The 15,713-nt window shown below is 44.9% G+C and overlaps 2 protein-coding genes across 5 annotated transcripts in view; both read right to left on the minus strand.

Annotated features, from left to right (window-relative positions):
* Positions 1-4,140, minus strand: part of SLC27A3 (solute carrier family 27 member 3) — a 96,750-nt gene extending 92,610 nt beyond the window's left edge. The window contains exon 1 of one of the 2 annotated variants that reach the window (XM_029581629.1): positions 3,575-4,140. In XM_029581629.1, the coding sequence (XP_029437489.1) occupies positions 3,575-4,046 (472 nt within the window). In that variant the 5' untranslated portion in view covers positions 4,047-4,140. The remainder of the gene's footprint in view (positions 1-3,574) is intronic. The other variant, XM_029581630.1, reaches the window with a different exon arrangement.
* A 412-nt stretch (positions 4,141-4,552) lies between these two features.
* The window catches only part of INTS3 (integrator complex subunit 3), a 138,868-nt gene continuing 127,707 nt past the window's right edge, over positions 4,553-15,713 (minus strand). For all 3 annotated transcript variants that reach the window (XM_029581628.1, XM_029581627.1, XM_029581626.1), the window contains 4 exons: positions 6,727-6,827; positions 6,432-6,504; positions 6,114-6,267; positions 4,553-5,553 (listed from right to left, as the gene is read on the minus strand). In XM_029581628.1, the coding sequence (XP_029437488.1) occupies positions 5,476-5,553; positions 6,114-6,267; positions 6,432-6,504; positions 6,727-6,827 (406 nt within the window). In that variant the 3' untranslated portion in view covers positions 4,553-5,475. The remainder of the gene's footprint in view (positions 5,554-6,113; positions 6,268-6,431; positions 6,505-6,726; positions 6,828-15,713) is intronic.

The raw sequence follows: 15,713 nt of genomic DNA on the forward strand, positions 1-15,713 counted from the left end.
ATCGCTTAACATAAACTAAGTGATATAGATGTGAACAATCACAAAAATAAAACTCACAACAAAACATATAAATCAAAATTAAATCTTATATAATGCTCTCTCTCTAAAAAATGGAGGCTATCAGACATCAATTAGTAATAAGCCTGTTTAAACAGATACATTTTAAGCAAAGTCTTAAAAATTCTCATGCTATCTGCAAGATGCAATACATTGGGGAGAGAGTTAAGAACATAAGAAAATGCCATACTGGGTCAGACCAAGGGTCCATCAAGCCCAGCATCCTGTTTCCAACAGTGGCCAATCCAGGCCATAAGAACCTGGCAAGTACCCAAAAACTAAGTCTATTCCATGTAACCATTGCTAATGGCAGTGGCTATTCTCTAAGTGAACTTAATAGCAGGTAATGGACTTCTCCTCCAAGAACTTATCCAATCCTTTTTTAAACACAGCTATATTAACTGCACTAACCACATCCTTTGGCAACAAATTCCAGAGTCTAATTGTGCGTTGAGTAAAAAAGAACTTTCTCCGATTAGTTTTAAATGTGCCCCATGCTAACTTCTTGGAGTGCCCCCTAGTCTTTCTACTATCCGAAAGAGTAAATAACCGATTCACATCTACCCGTTCTAGACCTCTCATGATTTTAAACACCTCTATCATATCCCCCCTAGTCCCTAGTCACACCAAGCCACGCATTCTGCAACAATGGAATATCCAAACATCCCCTCTGGAAGGACCTTAATTGCTAGGAAGGGCAATAAATAAGTAGCAAAGCTCAGCACCAAGGGGAGGTTGAAGATGAGTAGTCTAAAAACTGTAGTGCCAATTTTATACAGGAAGTGCTGTATAATGGACAACCAATGAAGGTCGATCAAAACTGGTGTGATGTGATCCCTACATTTGTTACCCGAGATCAATCAGGCAACCGAATTCTGCAGTAACTGCAATGGTTTCAATGTTGCTGTAGGGAGAATGGAATTACAGTACTCGGTCAGGGACAAAATCGACAACAGTACAATTGTCCAAAAATCAGACTTGTCCAAAAGGTCTTTCAGGCCACAAAACTCATAGCTTGTAAAAACCTGATTTTATAACTGCCTTAACGTGAGGACTGAAGGTAAGGAAAGTCTATTAATACATCTAAACTCATTATGCTAGAGCATAAGGGAAATGTGGTATTCTCTACTGTAATCATTCCATGCTGGATTTTTGAGTGAGGTCTCTGAATTAACAGAAACTGCATTTTAGCGAGGTTCAGGGTCACTTTATTAAAGAAAAGCCATTTCTGGAAAGCTGATAAACTGATTTAAACCAGCTCGACTGTTTCTGACCATAATGGACAGACACATAACAAAAAACTGGATGTCAGCATAAAGTTTATATCCATTCATTGTGGATATCCTGAAAACCCAACTGGCTGGGGGTCCCCCAGGACAGGTTTGGGAACTACTATGCTAATGCATCATAGATTACAATTAAACATTTCAAAAACAGAAGTCATCCTACTCACCAGTATAAAGTCACCTTCCTGTAAGTTTGCCACTACCTTTTCTTTCTTTGATCGTCAAATGCCATTCAAAAAATCTGTAAGGAATCTTGGTATAATCCAGAGTCAAACGTTCTATGAAAAATCACTTATATGCAGTCAAATTCTCTTTCTATAAACTTCATCTAATGAAATATGTCAAACCTATGTTAGAGCCACAAGACTTCAGGTCAATCCCTTGTACTAAATTCTTCCGACTACTCCTGCAATTCCCTATTTTTAGGCCTCCCTGCAAGTATGACTTGTCCACTTCAAGTTGTCCAAACCGTGACTGCAAAGATTCTCACAGGCAGGGCCGGTGATAGCTTCTATGCCGCCCTGGGCTTAGAGTCTTCCCCCACCCCGTGGCAGCACGGGCAGCCCTCTGTTTCTTCGGCCACTGGAAAAGGATATGAACTCATAACCTCTTCCAGGGGCTGAAGAAGACAGCACTCCCACCGACCTGCCGCCTCCCCAGGTGTGACACTCCATGCAATTGCATGGTTTGCACACCCAGTTGCACCGGGTTTGCTCACAGGGACAAAATTAAAGGAACATATTTCCCCCATACTATCAATGCTTCACTGGAGTTTTTAATATGCTCTCTCATTTAGTCTTTTGCATAGCAATTCATCCACCTGGCTAACATCAACTCTCCAGATGTATAAACCATCAAGACAGTTGCGATCCGCTTCCAAAATTCTCCTTGAAGTTCAAACCCAGAATTGGCAAAATTAGATATCACAAGAAACAAAACAATATCAATCGCTGGCCCTCGACTATGGAATAGCATCCCTGAGTAGTTGAGGATTGCCCCTACCTTTTAAACCTAAGCAGTGGGCTACGAACCAGGAGACCAAGGTTCGAGTCCCGCTGTCGCTCCTTGTGACTTTGGGCAAGTCACTTTACCCTCCATTGCCTCAGGTACAAACTGACAGGCCGCCACTGGACGCGTGTTTTCCCTTACCCCTTACTCAGTAAGGGGCCGAAAACACGCGTCCAATCCGCCGAACCTAATAGCACCCGCAACATGCAAATGCATGTTGATGACCCTATTAGGTATTCCCGCGCGATTCACAAAGCAAAATGTGCAGCCAAGCCACACATTTTGCTTTCAGAAATTAGCGCCTACCCAAAGGTAGGCGCTAATTTCTGTAGGCACCGGGAAAGTGCATAGAAAAGCAGTAAAAACTGCTTTTCTGTGCACCCTCCGACTTAATATCATGGCGATATTAAGTCGGAGGTCTGAAACTTTCCAAAAGTAAAAAAAAAAAATTTGAAGTAGGCCGGCGGCTGTCGGGTCGAAAACCGGACGCTCAATTTTGGCGGTGTCCGGTTTCCGAGCCCATGGCTGTCAGCGGGCTCAAGAACAGACGCTGGCAAAATTGAGCGTCGGCTGTCAAACCCACTGACAACCGCCGCTCCGGTCCAAAAGGAGGCGCTAGGGACGCGCTAGTGTCCCTAGCGCCTCCTTTTGCCTGTTTTTACCGCTGGGCCTCATTTAAATACAGAATACAGAGAGTGGCCTGTGCATGCGCCGGGAGAGTGGGCGTTTGCCCGCTCTCCCGCAGACTTTACTGAATCGGCCCTTTAGATTGTAAGCCCTCTGGGGATAGGGAAATACCTACAGTACCTGAATGTAAACCAATGTGATATCTCAGATCGAATGTAGGTAGATTAAAAAAATGTCTTTTTTAAAAGAGTTAAAAACATTTTTATATCTGCTTTCCAATCTGAAGGGCCAAAAATTGATTTTATTTTTATGTTCGAGTATTTATGTATTTTTTATATCTTTCTGACAACGCTGAGCTTATTATGAATGTATTCTTATAATGCGCGATGTGCATCCATGCTTTTGTAGAATATAAATTTTGAGTCAATGAAACGAAAATCTCAATTCAGGAAAGCCTGGGACAAGCACGGGGGATCCGTGAGGCTTGCAAAGCCGAGCAGCTGGTGTGCATAGAAATATGGGAGAAACCAGCATAGTTGCCTTCCCTTTCCCCTGCCCAATCAGCAGCAACCCCAGAGCGCGCCCCTCCCACTCACCTGCACCCACCAGCAGTCCCCGGGCGCTGCAGCTCCGGCAGCAGTGCAACAGGGCTCCGCGCCGCACGTTCACGTTCAGGAAGGCCACCGTCAGGCCCAGTTTGGAGAGGCCGAACCAGAGCCAGACGAAGGCGGGCTCGTTACCGAGCAGCATAGCGGCGGTGTCCCCGGGCCGCAACCTTCCGTGCAGGGCTCGCGCCACCCGGTTACTAGCCGCCTCCACCTGGCCGTAGGTGAAACAGCGCCGGGCGCAGCGCAGGAAGGGCCGGTCCGGGGCAATGCGCGCCTGCTCCGAGAAGAGCCGCACCAGCGAACAGATACCCCGGCGCAGGCCGCGCCTCAGCGCCCACTTACAGCGCAGCACCCGCACGTAGAACACCACGTCTGCGCCCAAGTAGGGCCAGAACCGCTGCTGCAAGAACACCAAGGCGACGAGAGCGGCCAGGAGGGCCCCGAGCGCGGAGCTAAACATCCCGGGTGGAGTGCAGAGCAGAGGCACTCGCCAACCGCCGCCTCAGAGCGGGAGCAGTACGCATGCGCGGGCAGGGAGGCGGGAAGGAGTAGAACACGTGGGCAGGCGGCCGGGAGCAGAACGCGTGCTCAGAGAGGAAGGAAGCAGAGCGCGTGCGGGAAAGGTCGCTAAGATCCCAGGGTCACTTCCCAAGCCTTATAAAATGAGCCTGAAAGCTTTAACTAGGTAAACTGAGGCAGCCGAAATCTGCGACCTAATCCCAATGCAGCAAATCCTATTTCAGGCAAAGGAAAGCCTCAACGCAGAGGACACGCAAGGCCCACCGCTTTCTTACCCTGGCATCTCAGCTAGCATTATTAACTTCAATTCTTTTCTTGCTGTGAACTTAGACACCCCGAAGCAGGCTCAGTCATGGACAGAAGGGTCCCATCGTGCTTTTTTTTTATGAAAATATTTAATTGAAATGTGTTCAACATCAAAACTCTTAAAGTGAACCAGACACTCTGTGTAAAACATTTTCACATTTTTTTATTTTCTTAAAAATATTCAAAATGTTAATACCCCCACAGCTAAAACAATGTGCCACGTCAACTGTGTGGTAGTGCAGAGATGCACAGTACTCTGCGATGGGAGCAGAGATGATTTACTTACAACTTGTTTATAAGCCCAACCACTGTGCAAGGATCTGAGTAATGTAGGTAAAGGCTATGTGAATAACAATCACATCACCTCCATCAACAGGTCTAGCATCTTCTCCAGGCAGCGAAAAGGACCAGACTGCATTTTAGATTTACCCATACCATTCTCTGCATACTATACCAACTCTGCAGCACAGCAGGAAAGGAGCACCAAGGGAGGTAGGCCCTGCTCCAAACCCACACACAATGCTCCTACCACCACTAATGTGATGAGAGATGGTTGAGGAAGAGTCAAAAAGAAAAAAAAGAGTGGGAAAATAGGTCTCCCGTTCTTTAAAACCCCTCTAAAAAGGCTCTGTGTTTACAGGCTATTTACATTCCTTGTATGCAAACAGCAGGCTTTTCTAAGACGTTCCCTATTTTATTTTCCAGAACTTGTGAGTAGACTAGGCTGGTGGTTTGGCTTTCAGGATTACTTACAAACATGGTTTACTCTTGCGGTGGTTGTGCATTGCTTTTTCATTTGGGGGTTTTCATCCCTCTTTCCCAAGTCAGTAAAACATAAAAAGCAGAGGAAATTGCAATTTGGGCCCTGCCTCACACAGGGCAGCTTCAGTTCCTAAATCATGGAGCCATGGACCAGAACTCTTAAGCAGCTTCCACTATCATCGCCTTCTGTCTTGGGGTTTCCTTTCGGTTCACTTGCTGCTGTTACTGCAGTACCCCAACGCTGGGCACCCCAGCTGTGGAACAAGCCTGGGGCTGATCAGAAGTACAGGAGCCGCTGTCCTTCAGTCGCTGTCTGAGCCCACCGCCGCTGAGCCTTTGCGCTTCCGCTTGGAAGCTTTTGGTTTTGTTTCTTCCTCCTCCTGCCAAAAGAAGAGAGCAGGATCACTATGTCTGCATGTCATGATTGCCTGAGCAATCATCAACTCCTTGAAATAGCATGAGTAGAAGCCCAGCAGTGCTCTGTTTAGAATTTTGTAAACATTTAAAAACTTGGCTGCTCCAGGCCGGCTTTTTTAATTAGCCAGGTTCAGAAGTTTCCCTATTATTATCTATTTTATTGATTAGTAGGATGGTTTTCCCTGAATGTGTTTTTGTTTTACATTGGCTTTAAGTTGTACTATGTATAATTATGGAATAGTTTTTTATATTGTAGATTTTTTTTGACATATGTTGTTGCAGGCCTTGGGATATCTTATGTTGTATCCCATGTTTTTTGCATTGGGATATTTATTTTTATTTGTATTTTAATCTGACTTGTCTTTGGATACTTTATATTGTTTAATGCTTATTTTATAAGTTTCAATATTACTATGAATATTTTTATTTTGTAAACCACTTGGCTATGTTTAATTACATGCGGTGTATCAAATTTAACAAAATGAAAAGTGAAATTGTTTGAGCAGCAAGGGATAACACCCACCGAAGCACTGCTAGAGCCAGACTCTTCCTCATTGTTTGCTGGCTGTGCAGCATTTTTCCGGCTCCGTGGACTCAGCATTGGGCCTTTTCGGCGACTCTTTGGAGGTTTGGTGGAGTCCTCGTACTCTTCTGCCAGGGAGAAAAGGTCACTGAACCTGTATGGAAACAAGTGGCACAATCAGTGCAGAGGCAAGTGCTGCCCCCTGGCCCTTAGTAGCAGCATTCCATCTGTCTTGGTCTTTTGTCAGCACAGACAAGCAAGACCCACTGCAGTTTACTCAGATGGAGATATGGGGGGTGATCTGCCTACCACACTTACTTCATCTTGTGAGCCTCATCACAACTGGCCTGCACATGCTGTAGTGCCTGCAGGATTGGGGTCTGGCTGAAAACTGCAGAGAGAGAGAGCAAGCAAGCACAAGGAAGTCACAAGACAAAGCAAAGAAAACCTGAAGTGTGTTCAAAACTCACATTTTTTGAAAGCTTTATACAGCATCTCCATACACTGCGATACTTTACAATGTCATGCAAACATCGCATGCTCCTGCCTGCTTTGGTTTATTATATTAGAAGAGTCAGGAGCTGGGTCCTTGTACAGAAAGAAATATACTTACAGTTCTGTTTGGTGTTGCTCAGGTTGAGTCGAAGATTATCCAGGTGTTCCAGGATCTGTTCCAAGGTGAGCTGGGCTAGCTTACTGCTGGAGCTGCGGAGGCTGAAAAGAGGCAAGGCACAGTAGTATCAGCCTTAGCACCACCATACAACCTGTACTCAATGTCTACTCAGAACCCTGAAGGTGGAAGGCTGCAAGGGAGCAGTACTTTGCCCCTTATCAAGGCCACTGGCTAAAACAAATACACACATTTCTCACCCACAAAGAAACAGGGACGTGTATACATCTCGTACAAGAGTATAGTAACATAATAAATGTTGGGTGAAAAAGACCCAAGTAGTCCATCCAGTCTGCCCAGCAAGTTTTTTTTAAGGGTAGTAACTGCTGCTCCATGTACACACTCACCAAAATATACATAGCCAGATGATATTTAACAGATTTATACCCACACAATCCAAAAATCTAGGCGGTTTACACAAACATTTATAAATCACATATAAAAATTTCACAATACATACAAACATAATAAACCAATATTCAAATCCCTCCTCTTATTCTTCATGAAAATGCCAACCCACCTAACACCACACTGTATCCCTCTATTCAAAAGTCCATTCCAATATGACATTACCAATAAGCTTTTTTACAAAAGGAAAAATTACTACTTACCTGATAATTTCCTTTCCTTTAGTAAGGGCAGGTCAATCCCAACTTATGGGTTATGCACCTCTGCCAGCAGATGGAGACAGCCATATAGTCCTGCTCCCAACATCAGCCTGCCAGTATTCTCCAGAAAAGCCAAACTGTGAACAAAACTGATTATACTTGAACATTATTATCAACAGTCAACCATTCATGTTTCTCAACCAACAGCAACACTGAACTCAGCCAAAAAAAAGGAATATATCTAGCAAACTAAGGGCTAGAGAAGCCACTTATCAGTTTTCAACAAAGAACAGAATCATATTCTACACAACTTGCCTGAAGAAAGGCTAACCACAAATTCAAACATCGGCAGCTGAGGGCAGATCTGGGATTGACCTGCCCTTACTAAAGGAAAGGAAATTATCAGGTAAGTAGTAATTTCTCCTTCTTTAGCATGTGGGCAAGTCAATCCCAACAACTGGGATGTACCAAAGCTAATCTCAAAAAGGGCAGGAGGCTGCCAGCGGTCCAGTCAATACTGCCCGTGCAAATGCGGCGACCTCCCTAGCCTTAACATCCAAGCAGTAATGCTTGAAGAAGGTGTGTAAAGATGACCATGTCGCCTCTCAGCAAATTTCAGCAGGTAACAACAAACTAAATTCTGCTCTCGATACCGTCTGAGCCCTAGTGGAACACGGTCCAACCTGTTTTGGTAAGGCTACCTCAGCAGCCATATAGCCTGCCATAATGACTTCCTTAAGTCAGTGGGCAATCTTTGGCCATGTCGCCAGTGCCCTGCTTACCTCCACCATGGAGCACAACTAGGCAATCAGACTTCCGAACAGCTTTAGTCAAGGAACACAAAAGTCGGTATTCCATTTAATCTCTGTCCCTGTCCCAAGGTGAGCAGAGAAATGGACTGATTCAAATGAAACTCATAAACCGCCTTGGGTAAAAAAGGAGGGCACAGTCCGAAGTTGAATTGCACCCAGAGTTATAGGGAGGAAAAAGACTCATAGCAGAAACAGCCTGCAGCTCAGAGACCTGATGTGCCAAACAGTTTGCTACCAGATAAAACTGTCTTCAAGGTAAGCCATCGCAAGGAAAGAGTACACAACAGTCTAAAAGTTAGACCTGCCAAAAACTCGAAGACCAAGTTAAGGTCCCACAGCAGCAACAGGGGGCGAAGATGCTTAACTCCCTGCAAGAACCAGGACCCGACCAGATTGGAAGACAAAGGTCCTCCATTGACTCTCTCCTTAAAATAAGCCAGGGCTGCAACTTGAACCTTCAAGGTGTTAAGGGCCAAACTCCTAAGCAAGCTATTCTGTAAAAAAATTCCCAAATCAAAAGAATATGCAGCTTGGGTAGTTGAGTACCTCGCTCAAAACACTAGGCCTCAAAGACCCTCCCAAGCTCTAACATAGGCTAGAGAAGTAGAACATTTCTGGGCTCTAAGAAGAATGGAAATTACCACAGGCGAAAAACCCTAACTCAAAAACCGAGACAGCAGCCAGAAGGACTGCAAACCAGAAGGTTCTGGAATTCAGCACACCACAACTTTCAAGCCTAATCTGGAGCCACTAAAAGGACAGAGTTCGTTTGACAGAGGCCAGGGTGGAAACGAATACATAAGGGCACTGCATGGCCACTCCTAATGACAGCATTGATGCCCATCGCTTTTGGGTCCTGCCTGTGACTGAAGAAGCATGGAACTTCTGCGTTGTTGAAGATCACCAACAGGTCTAGATAAAGTAGGCCACAGCGGATCACCAGGAGCTGGAGGACCTTGTCCACCTGCTCCCTATTCTCCTGGGTCCAAGTTTCTCCTGCTGAGGAAACTGGCTCTGATTGTTCTTTATGGCAATTTGAATGGCAGATATGCTTAGATGATGCTGCTCTAGCCATTTTGGGAACCACAGGCATGCCAACCGAACCACTCGTGCCTCTAGTTTGTTGATGTTCCACTGCTGCTAAGCCGCATTCCAGCACCCTTGCACCACCAACTCCTGACAGTGAGCCCCCCCAAGTCCTGGAGGCTCTCATCTGCCATGAGTACCAACCAATCCAGCAGCGTCAGGGAAATTCCTTTCCTGAGATGATCCACCTGTAACCACCAGTCCAACTGGGATCTTACTAACGGGAGGAACAACCTCACCGCATAGTTTGACTGTGGACTCCATCAGGAGAGCAACATGCGCTGAAAATGGCGCATGTGTGCTCCTGCCGGGAACCACTTCAACCCCAAGACCTGCAGATAAGACCCCACGGTTGGACACAGTTCTGCAATGATTGAACCTGTAGCATCAATATATGGATCCGAGAATCCTGTAGAAATACTCTGCCCTGCCTTGTATCGAATCCAACCGAAACTCAAGATACTCCAGGGTCTGAGATGGCTGCAAATTGCTCTTGGCCCAGATTCACCACCGAGCCTAGTTCATGTAGCTAGGAAACCACCCTGCAGGAAGCGTAAAGACTCTTCCACAGTCTTGGCTTGAATCAACCAGTTATCCAGATAGGAGTGAACTAGAATACCCTTCTTATGGAGAGCCACCGCTACCATCACCATGACCTAGGAAAAAGGTCTTGAGTGCCACAGCTAGCCCAAAAAGCAAGAACTGAAACTGGTATAACGATCCAGAATAGCAAATTAAGGAATCACTGATGTTCCCGACGGATGGAAATATGCAGATATGCCTCAGTAGGATCCAGAGATATAAGGTATTGCCCTGCATGAACTGCCATCATGACAGAAAGCACCGTTTCCACCGTGGAATATGTGACTCGTAAATGTCAGTTGGCACCCTTGAGATCCAGTATGGGCCGAAACGACCCTTCCTTATTGGGCATTGCAAAATAAATGGAACAGCAGCCTGTGATTCAGGAATCACTGCTTTCAGGTTTAACAGCCGTTGTAATGTCTCTGCCACTTCTGACGGGAGTTACATGGAGAGACCATGAAGGCATGCAGAGGAATGCGAAGAAGTTCTAGAGCATACCCATCCCAAATAATTTCAAGGAAACATTGATCCAAAGTAATCTGGACCCTGTGATAAAAATGGGACTGACACCACCTATCTCCTGAACCAACAAGTGAGCCCGCAAGCCTTTGTTGGGAAAACCAGGGGGCTCCACCTCTGGAGTCTGCATTCTTTCGAGGTGCTTGGGAGCGAAAGGAATGGGACCTCTGGGAGGAACCTCCACTATTAGATGAAAAACTCCTCAAAGGCTTTGCTTTAGGATAGCCTCAATCCTCCTATCCTGAGCATCCTTTAGTGCCACATGTCCCTCTACCAGGATGGTGGTATGTATTGTGACAGCACACACAAAAAGGTATCCACCCTAGGGAAACACAGCTGCTCTCTGACCTGCGGATCCAAGGAGTATACAACCACCAAGGCCGCTTCCTCCTTTAAAAGATGCCTCTGGCACACTCCATCCCAGATCAAACAATTCCTGGATTGCATCCAGGAGGAGAAGGAAACAAACCTTGCATTGGGTGACCAAAATAAAAATGTGCTTCTGCATCCCCTAGGAGTCAGGCCCAGCTACTCAGAGTCTTCAAGCTCTGAGAAATCAAACCTGGCAACTCATCTCTATGAAAGAAATGGAGATTTCGATATGGCTCCAAATTTCAGGGGATGTTCCCCACCACCAAGATGATACCTTGGTATCATCTTGATCCAACTGCATTCGAGCTTATTCAGGCCGTATTGCGCCATATGGCGCTTGACCATGAAGAAGACAGGCGGCGGAACACTTGGAGCGCATGGACCACCTTTGTAAGCAGTGCCGATTCAGAAGACCAGCCCCATGTAGAAGCATCTGCAAATCCCTGGAAGAATTGTATCCAGGAAAAGGAGGACAAGTCCATTCCAGGGCCCATAGGCCTGAACCTGACATCCTGAGAGCCAGCGTATCGTGACAACTTGGCCTGTGGCTCAATCAAGGGAAGGGATACCCCCATCATGTCTACCTCTGCCCCTTCCCCTCAGACCCAGGAGATGGAAGATGGACCACTGCTGGAAAAATTTGAAGGCAATAAGTTTCCCCAAGCATCCAGGCAGCGCTGACACGGGCTTAAAGAAAGCTCCGGATGAATAGCCCTGATATGGAATGCAGCACAAACAGATATGTGCTTAGCCTTCACCGCGGGCGCCATAGTTGTAAGCATGCAGAATGGTAAAAGCTCACACCTAGAATATGCATGCAAAAACAGACCCACCTAAGCCGTACGTCCAACTAGGTGCCTAATCTGGCGCCCAGTATAAGCACCTCGCACAAACGGGCGTGCACCAACAGCAAAAAACACAAAAACATCTCGTGGCATACCACGCACCCAAAAAGGGAGAAACCTGCAAGCAGAGCCTAGCCAAATGGCTGCTCAACCTGCCGTGCCTGCACTGCCTCTTCACCTCACGGAACTCCTCAGAGAAATGAGCAGTACAGCCAAACGCCAATATAATAGACCCCTTTTCTCCTGCTCATGTTCTTCTCTGCGCTGTTGTTCTCTTTCTTTTTATGTAAGAAAAAACGTTTACCTGAGTTCAGCCCTCCCTGCCGACTTTGGGGGGGCAGAGGGCTAAAGCCTTCACCGCTGAGCCTCTCTCGGCCTGCAACCGCTAATCAAATTTTAGGTCCATGCCACTCAAGGCTACCGGACTGAGGAATTCTACTGAGGAAGGGACCGCACAGTATCGCCCCAAGAGGTAAGCCATGCTATATAGAAATTCATCCCAAAAAAGACGAAGGTGGGCACACAACTGTGCGTGCAGGAGCACACTGATTATCTGTGGTGAAAAAGGCGCAAAATCACTTCATGGCCTACCATGTGCCAAAAGGAGAGAAGTCTGGAAGTGGGGGCTTAGCCAATTGGCTGCTTAACCCGCCATGCCTGCACAACTGCCTCACTTCACCAAACTCCCTAGAGGCATGAGTAGGACAGCCAAACCCTGAGGTAACAGACCCATTTCTCCTACTTTCCTCTCACTGTTTCTTATTTTTGTAAAGTAAAAACTTACCTGAGGTCAGCACTCCCTGGCTGAGAGCAGAAATGGATCCCAGTTACAGGAGGAGAGGGTTAAAGCCTTCACAGCCATTGAAATTTTTGGTCCATGCTAGTCAAGGCTACTGAACTGAAGGCACTCTACTGAGGTAGCGACCGCACGGTATCACCTTAGGAGACAAGTGGTGCTATATAGACATCTCGTCTTTCCATTATCTCCTTTCAATTCCTTCTTTTTACTCACAGGCAGTCCGCCAAAGAGAAATGCATGTCCACCATCTGCTGGAGATGGAGAATACTGGCAGGCTGATGTCGAGGCAGGACTATATGGTCGTGATGTTAGCCTTTGCTCTGTCACTATCTGCTGGCATAACCCACTATTTGGTATTGACCTGCCTGAATGCTAAGGAAATGCTTTTAATTGCTTTCAAAACCTCATCAGATCTATTCCACAGCACAAAGCCAGCGACCCTGAACAAATGGCACTGCCAACAAATTTTTAAATGAAGAAGGCAATACTCGATTGTCTATAGCTATCTAGTATTCCTATAAAGCATTTCAGTGGCAACCCATTAAACATCTTCTAAATTAATAATACAGGAGTGATCGCTGCTGCTGATGACTGGTGGAAGTATGCATACCTCAACACCAACTTAACTTGACTGCAGTGATAAACACTTGAAAAGTTTTTACAATTTATCATTAAAACTAGTCACAAAAGAAACAGCTTAGCGCTGGAACTCTGAAAGAATACAATGAGTATTGAGATAATAAAATTTATTAGAAGCATTTCTTTAATGGAACAATACCAGTATAATTTTTTTGTGAGGCCCAGGAGACATTGCTGAGTCTAGAATCAATCTCACACTAGATAACGAAAGGCAAATGTATTTCTTTGTAGCTCTAGAGATCACAGAAAGGGTTGTAAAATGTATGTCTTCAAGATTCCCAGGCCAGTTAAGAATTCTAATGTTTGCAAATGCTTTCACCTTGAAATCTTAAATCAAAGAAGTGTTTATAGTAACATCCTGGAAGGAAAGTGTATTTAAATGAGGTTAATTGGATACCTAATCAAGTCGGACTCTGCAACTTTAAGAGCAAACTTCCTTATGCGCATAAGAATAAAGGCTTTTTAATTGTGAGGATCATACAGTCTCTGCTGCTTGTTGTGTCCTTGGTAAAAACATTTTATTACAGATTGGTGCATTGGCCAGGAAAGGAAGAAGGGAGGATGCCAGCTGACCTGAAACAGCATAGCATAACTGACAGCTCCACTGGCTGAGAGCCCTTCTCTCGATTCAAACAGAATGCAGGACATCCCTGAAGTTATTTATCTTTTCCTCCTGTTTTTTCATCTGAGATACTCATTGTATCCTTTCAGAGTTCCAGTGCTAAGCTGTTTCTAATGTGACTTATTTTGCTGCCTTAGCTTAAGGGAAAAAAATCAAGGTGTCCTACGGAATTCTAGATCAATGCAGGGTATAACATATTCCAACAGAGAGAAAGAGGGACACAGAGGCATCCCCAAACTCTGAGCCTGTATCACAAAAGTAGCAGTGCGCACAGAAAGCATGCAAACATTTTTCTGCATTCACTACATTGCTGCTGTGGAATTGGCAGTGGTACCTCCTATACCGTACAAGATGTCCTGTTGAGCTATTTCCAGACTTTTAATACACAACTTTCATACTATGATGCAAACATTTGAGTGCCAGGAAGGAACTGATGCATAGGGAGTCAAGCTTTTTCAGTGGGGGTGGGAGCTGTGGAACTGGGGATCAGAGTTTGGGGCTCCAAAGGGGAGATTCAGGAGAAATGTCACAGAGAGGGTGGTATAATCCTAGGGTGTCCAGAGGAAATGATGATGATGGTGGCAGACTTCAAGGGATGTGGGATAAACACACAGGATCCCTGTTGGCAAGATAATAGTAATGAGGGAATTGTGCTGTCTTCAATGAGAGACGGTCCAAGGCAGCAGTGATAACGCTGCATTGTGCTTCCTGGATGGCATAGGAAAGCCTACACTGAGCGGCAGTTGCAACTCTAAAGGGGACACAATGGGATTTGATTGCATGTGGGAATTTGATCTACTTTGGGTAGTTGCATGTGAGAATTTGATCTACGTTGGGTAAATACACATAGAATCGCTTCTGGGCAGACTAGATGGACCTTTTGGTATTTATCTATTGTCATTTACTAAGTTATTTACTAAGATGTGTACACCACACATCTCTGTAAACAAAACTCTCCAAATTTTTCATGCATAATATCCATTAAAGAGAGGTTGGCCCCTTGCCCCCTCTTCTGTATATAGTATTTATTCTATTTTATTTCATTTTACTTATATATTTATTGCTCCGTTCACCCCTTCTTTATTTTCCTACTCCAAGTTAAGGCTTCCTTGTTATAATGTAACTGTATGCTCCGTATCTCTTGTTGATTGGTTAATTGTATATTCTGCTTAGTTCATTGTAAACCGAATTGATTTGATTTGTATCAAGAAAGTCGGTATATAAAAGCCTTAATAAATAATAAAAAAAAATATTATGCCAATCTTACAGCCAATGTTTTATGTAATGTTACACAACACACCAGCAAGGGTACTGCTAAGTCACATTAGATCACAAAGTACTGACTAATATGTGAAATGTGTAACTATTTTATTTCCTGGTTCACACTTTATGTCCTTGATCTTTATTTAATATGTATTGTAACATTTCATCTGGTAGATGTTAATGCCTGTCTATGAATACTACCTCTGTAACCCAATGTTTGCTGATTTATAGCTATGAATGCTATTTTGTAAACCGTTGTAATCTTTACAACGGTTTACAAAATGTCTAAATAAATATTTGTATGTCCATCTGCTGGTATGGGGAAACAACCCACTCATGATGCCTGGACTGGTGTAGCAGGACGACATGGAAAAATAAATTTAGCCATACATCACACTACCTCAGATAGAAAGCTGATTTACATAAGAATCTCAAAGCCATGCCAGGCAAACCGAAAAAAAAAAAAACAGGCACGGTTTGAAGATGCTGTCCTGCCAACCATCTCTTCTAGTAGCCCACATGTAAAGATTGTTTGTGATCCAATGAGATTCAACACAGATGCGACTACAGGAAAGAGCAACTGTAGAGAGGGAGCTTGTGAGTGCAGAGCAGACTCCTCAGCCTCCTCACACTAAGTGCAAAGGTAGCGATATCCATAGACTGACCTTGCCCCCCCTGCTCAGTGTACTCTCCTCCTGTGCCTCCACACACTATGTGCAAAGGTAGCGAAAGTCATAAAGAGATACTACCCCTTGCTCAGTGTACTGTCCTCCCCAGCCT

This window comes from Rhinatrema bivittatum, chromosome 16 (genome assembly GCF_901001135.1).
Source record: "Rhinatrema bivittatum chromosome 16, aRhiBiv1.1, whole genome shotgun sequence".
NCBI lineage: Eukaryota > Metazoa > Chordata > Amphibia > Gymnophiona > Rhinatrematidae > Rhinatrema > Rhinatrema bivittatum.